Genomic DNA, 6,000 nt, shown 5'->3' with positions numbered 1-6,000 from the left:
TTAAATGTCAGCCCCTAGTTATTTAGATGTTTAAACTTGGCTTCAGGAACTTACTCATACTGTTGTTTTGAAAATTAGGCCAAAGCAATCCAGCTGGTAATTAGCCCTGGAATCACCATCATGTCTTTTTCATGGTCACATAGGTGTGAATTAAATATAAACAAAAGGTCATTTCATTTCAAGGCACAAACGTTTGCAAATAAACCGGATGAAATACAAATACATAATACAGAACTTATTTTAATACTTGTAGATAAATAAATGCATCTCTTTGGAATTCTTCGGACACAGATATCCATGGAACCTCTTCTTTCTCTCTCTTTATATATTTTTTATAAAATCTAAATGCAGAGAGGTTTAAAAAATGGCAAATACGAATGTATATGGAAGGCTCACTGATGAACTGCAAGTCAAAAGTGCTGTATATTCCCATCCTCTATATCTCCCACCTGTCTGCATTAACCACAGGCAGCATTATATAGCAACCACATGGTCAATATTTTGCATTACTGCCTTTTAATGAAATCTTTGAAATAATTTCCCCATCTAAACTTAAATTATGCTTTTAAATTTTATTCTGCCTAAATGTATGGTAGGCATTTCACTTGGCTACACATCAGAGTGGTTGCATGTGACTCAGCAGCGCACTCCATAATATTAATAGATACTTTTCAGCTCCCAATGGGAAAAAGCAGGCAGCAAGGATCAGATTCAAAAAGTCTATTTTTTTTTCTCTGTTGTTTGTTACTTACCACTTAATGACCCACATATGAAATCAATGGTTATATAATTATTTTATATAGTAGATTTTCTGTTTATAAGTTATTTTTCTTACTCTAACATATATACAATATATCTATATATACCCCTGATAAATCTTACTTTAAAGGGACACAGTCAACCCCTTTAAGCCTCACAGTAAATATATAAGGCTTTAAGCTGTCCATACATCACGGTCAGCTACAGAATTCAAGGGTCCCTTGAGATCCTAAAAATTGTATTTGTTCCAAACCCATGATGTGCAGTTATCTCGTAATATGTATCTCATGTGTCACTGTTTGCATTTTATAGGTATATTAAGACATTTTATATCACATCAATAGGAAATAAAACAAGAAAATAAGTCTGTTGCTAAGACTAAGCCTATTGCAAAAAATATTACCTGTATCTACAGACACTCCCACTGGTGTGATATAAAATGAATATGTGCCATTCTTGGGGTGAAATTCTGGCTACACTGCAGTCAGAAGGAACTTTGAACTGACTTAAATGAGACCAGGATTTCTCTCCTGTTTTTCATTTGTCAGTTATGACTCTGCGTAACTGAATTGTGTCTTCCCTCTGCTCAACACTGAAGTGTCAGGCCTGTTTCATGACAAGATCATATTTTTTGTTTTCCACTGTCATGTCTTAAACATTGATCTATCATGTATGTATTACACTTTTTGAACAAACACACAGTGTACACATACATTCTCACTTAAATAAACGTTTGACCCATTCTGTTGTGTACAGTATCTGAATTATTTTTCCCCACTAGATCTTCTTTATTGTTTTCTTTGTCCTAATCTAGATTATTTTCATTCTTCTGTGAGTGAGGAAAACTTTGCTCACCAGGAACAGCTCCATGTTATTGTAATAATTTTTGACTACTTACCAAAGTGACATAATTTTGTTCATTTTATCTTTTGCAGCTCAGTTAGAAACCTAGTGGCATAGATAGAGACACAATACTACTGTTTTACAAGACATCTATTGTATCTACTTTTGTTCAGATAAATACCCAGTAACTGCTGATTTGGCAGGAGGATTGGTAAGGGTACTACTATTCACAGTGTTTCTTTTTTTTTTTTTTCCCTTCTTCTTTAATCTACAGAATAAAGTATTTTATATACATTGGAACCAGTTAATGCCCTTTAGACAAATTTGTAAGTTGTTTCATAAAGCAGGAAAGACATTGCAGGGAAATATGTGCCAAAATGCACAGTCAAAAGGCTCTGTAAGTTTTATATGTCACTACAAGTCAATGCTGGAGATCAGTTCTAAAACGATCAATGCTCAAGAGAAAGGTTCTTATCTGGAGAAAATACCACCCATTCCCCCTTTCAGAATTTGTTCGGTTCTCTATCAAAAGTTCTGGCTCTTCATATATACTTTAAACTATAAATAAACACTGCATAGTTCAATGTTCTTGATTTTCATTTTTTTGTTTGTGTGTTTTGATTTGAAAAATTATTGCAGTACAATTAATTCCTTTTTGGAGTTCAGTAAGGAGCAAACAGCACAGGAGTGTGGGTGGTCCGTATAGGCCCAGGAGCTGGTCGTAGGAGTGCTGGAGGAAGTGCTGAAGTCTGGAAAAGGGTGGCTGCTGGGGCTGTGCGAAGACTGAAGGGGGAATTCACAGCCACAGCAGCAGCTGCTGCTGCAGCTGCTAGCGGATTTGGTAAGATTCGTGGTGCCATCGGCTTTGAAGGTTCCTTTGAAAATACTAATTTTACCTGTGGGGAAGAAGAGAAAACAAACAAACAGAGACACATAATTTGTTCATATTAGCTACATGAGAGGGAGCTTGATTTAAGATTATATGTGCAGAATCAAGCAAGAGAGGCCTCATGGTGGCTACTGACTCTGTGAGCTACAGACTTATAACAGGTGATACGCCCTCCCCAATGGACAAGGTACAAGGATTTAGCTGGGGCCAAAGAGTTCCAGTGTTCACACCTTGTTGCTGACACTCATTATTTAATATGAGATTAGAAATCAAAGCAAATCTAAAACGGAACTGGGGAATCTGCACCAAAGTAAAGCTGCATGTACCCTGCAAAAACTAAACAATGAAAAATCAGATATCAATTAATAGATCTCCATCTGAACAGCTTAAGGTAGAGACCAGAGCAGAATGTAAACACATCTTATTCCCTGGTCTTACAAGATACTTTTGTTTTAATCTTTAGGATGCAAATTCTACTTAAAATAAAGATCTCCATAGCTCCTCTTCATTTACTCCTGCTTCTAATAACAAACAAATAAACCAATCTTATCTTTCACGAGTTATGAATATCTCTCATGTTTCACATGTTTAAATGGCTGTTGCCCCATATAATTTTGCTGCATCTTCAATGTCTTCAACTGTTTTCCACTAAGATAGTGTTCATTCTTTCAAGGATTATGAAAACCTGGCAGATATTTTAAAGTAGTATTCTGTCAAACTATGATATTTCTGTTTCTGTCACTGAAGTTTCTTCTTAAAACACATTTTAAATCATAACATGATTTTCTTGTGAACTACCAAATACAAATCAAAAACCCCTTCATTTAGAGTTTCATAAAAAAGGGAAAAACCCCAAATCCTGAAGTTTCTCCAAGACTGAAAATACTCACAAGAGGTTCCATAATATTTAAGAAAATTTACATTTGGGATGAATACAAATGACCATCAGAGTAGTCTCTATAGATTTCTGCAGTTTTCAGTAGAATTTAAAGTTTCTAATGAGATGCCAGGAGCCTGAATACCTTTGCAGTCCTGTTTTTATAACTCTGAGATAAGATTAGAAACTTAATTTACTGACAAAGATAAGTTCCCATTGTCTCTGACAGACTTTTGGTGTGTCTGTGTCCTAGCAAAACTGCTTGCTTCCAGGTCCTTTAAAGCTCTGGGAGGGAGAAATACTCAAATCAATCCAAATTCTATAATTATCTTAACAAAGGATATAATAGATGTTAGATACAAAATTCCTTATGGTGCCTATTAAAAGCAATGATCTGATCTTTTCATTGATCAGTGTTATGCTCACTGATCCAAGCTGTCTTCTTTGCTGAACATATGCCTTTTTCCTCTCTTCTTACATTTTTTAATAAATACCTTTTACAGACTTATTTAGAATAGAAAAAACCCCGAAGCCACAAAAAAACCAACCAAACAAAACCACAAAAAAAACCCCACCAAAAAAAACAAACCAAACCTCAAACAACCCTGAGGAAAATTAAAGAAAAGTAACCCTGAGTACAAAATACTCTTTGGTCTACAGTTCCCAGTGAAGGATGCTTTTTGTAACAGCCATTTTATTGCAGAAAGTTTGGACTATCAAATGCTTGATAACCTTTTTCTCCAGTGCAGTATTTTATACATGCTGGACAGCAGTGGCCTGAAGAAATACCAAGCAAGTCCCAATGCTACAAGACTTCTGAAACTCTGAAAATCACTGTGGGAATTTATAAAATTTCTATCTCTGAAGCATGTAAATCTAGAACAGAGAAGTACATATTGAAAATATGGTAATATCAGGTTTTTGGTTTAGAAAAGCCATGAAAATGTAGCATGTTTTTTAAAAATTTCTGTAGACAAATTTGCTGATGTCCATACATTTTGTGTAATGAAGGTCTCATGTGGCTATTTCTATTAAAAGACTAAGGCTTTCTTACCATTCTTGGAGGAATCAGGTACTTCTAATTAAATTACTAGATTACTTCTAGCTAGATAGCTTTTCAGTCAACTTATCAATGTGATTTTGATTTCAAGGTAGCTGCAAAACTAGTAATACTTAACATATGCAGTACCTTGCACGTTCGTCTCTAACCTCTAATTTACTCACAGGTCAACATTAGGAGTAATGTAACCATTACTTGTTTCATTTCCAATGAAGCAAACTAAGGGATAAATAACTTGAAATATTAATGGGGAGCATCCTGGCTTCAGCTAGGAAGAGGGAATAAAGGAAAAGTAAAGAAATAGCATTAAATTAAAGGTGAAATTAGTTGGCTTGTTGTTGTGCTATTCTGCACTTCAAGCGACAGCAATTCCTGCAGTTTTTATATTCAAAACCAAAAAGACTAAATTGAAAACTGGTCTCTCCTTTCTTATTGAAGCCACAATTCTACTATATATATATATATATATATATATATATATATTCATTAATTGCTAGTTTTTTCTCTCCTTCTTACATCCCTTTTGCCTTTTTGATGCCCTCTAGCCTGACCTGTATATTGTGAGCAACTGAGATTGAGGGAGAAGGAAAAGGACACACTGCTGTTATTTGTCTTGAACCTTGGCTGGAGTTCTCAGAAATCACCATTACATAAATTGGTAGAGAGCTGTGCACAATCACAACAACAATGTAATAGTTGTTTTCATCCCCTGAAAAATAATGAATTTCCTGAAGGAATTACAATCCTGTTAGAAAGGCTTTCCTGATTCCATATCCTACTTAGCCCACTACATATTTTCTATTCCTTTCAGTACAGTTTGTATTGGAGACCTCAATCTTTCTTGTGGATTACTAAGAAACCCTATGGGGCTATTTCCCTATTAGTGGATCTGCCAGAACTGTGCACTGCTTTATTCTACAACTGAATCCTGCATGAACATGCCACTCGTGAGGGCTGCCCCAACAAGGACACAGTTTTTGCTGCCAAAAGTTTTTACTCAATGTAAAGAGAAATGGGTTTTCACAGAAAAAAAAAAGCTCCATACTGTGCCTGCATCAGAGAAGATGGTCAAAGCATAAGGGGTTAATCTCTATGAGGACAATGACTCAACATCCTCCCTCTGCCAGAACCACTTATAAAACTCTACAAAGCAGCAGATATAACATTCACAGAATTCACAGAATGACTAGATCGGAAGACAGCTTCAAGTCTCTTGACTAGTTGAGTCTAACCCACGCCCTAACACCTCAACTAAACCATGGCACCAAGTGTCACATCCAATCTTTTTTTAAACACATCCAGGCACAGTGACTCCACCACCTCCCCAGGCAAGCCATTCCAGTACTTCATCACTCTTTCTGTGAAAATTTTTTTCCTAATATCCAACATATATTTTCATTGACACAGCTTGAGACTGTCCTCTGGTTCTGTCAGTTGTTGTTTGGGAAAGAGACCAACCCCCACCTGACTACAACCACCTTTCAGGAAGTTGTAGAGAGCGATAAGGTCACCCCGGAGTCTCCTTTTCTCCAGGCTGAACAACCCCAGCTCCCTCAGCCCAAGCCCCTCACC

General features: G+C 36.2%; 1 protein-coding gene across 8 annotated transcripts in view; it reads right to left on the bottom strand.

Annotated features, from left to right (window-relative positions):
* Window positions 1-298: 298 nt before the first annotated feature.
* ZNF385D (zinc finger protein 385D) overlaps window positions 299-6,000 on the bottom strand; it is a 419,164-nt gene continuing 413,462 nt past the window's right edge. For all 8 annotated transcript variants that reach the window (XM_068207228.1, XM_068207236.1, XM_068207262.1 and 5 more), the window contains one exon: window positions 299-2,498. In XM_068207228.1, coding sequence (XP_068063329.1) covers window positions 2,265-2,498 — 234 coding nt within the window. In that variant the 3' untranslated portion in view covers window positions 299-2,264. The remainder of the gene's footprint in view (window positions 2,499-6,000) is intronic.

This window comes from Anomalospiza imberbis, chromosome 1 (genome assembly GCF_031753505.1).
Source record: "Anomalospiza imberbis isolate Cuckoo-Finch-1a 21T00152 chromosome 1, ASM3175350v1, whole genome shotgun sequence".
Lineage (NCBI taxonomy): Eukaryota > Metazoa > Chordata > Aves > Passeriformes > Viduidae > Anomalospiza > Anomalospiza imberbis.
The sequence above is the reverse complement of the archived record's forward strand: the minus strand, read 5'-3'. Positions and strand labels throughout refer to the sequence as shown.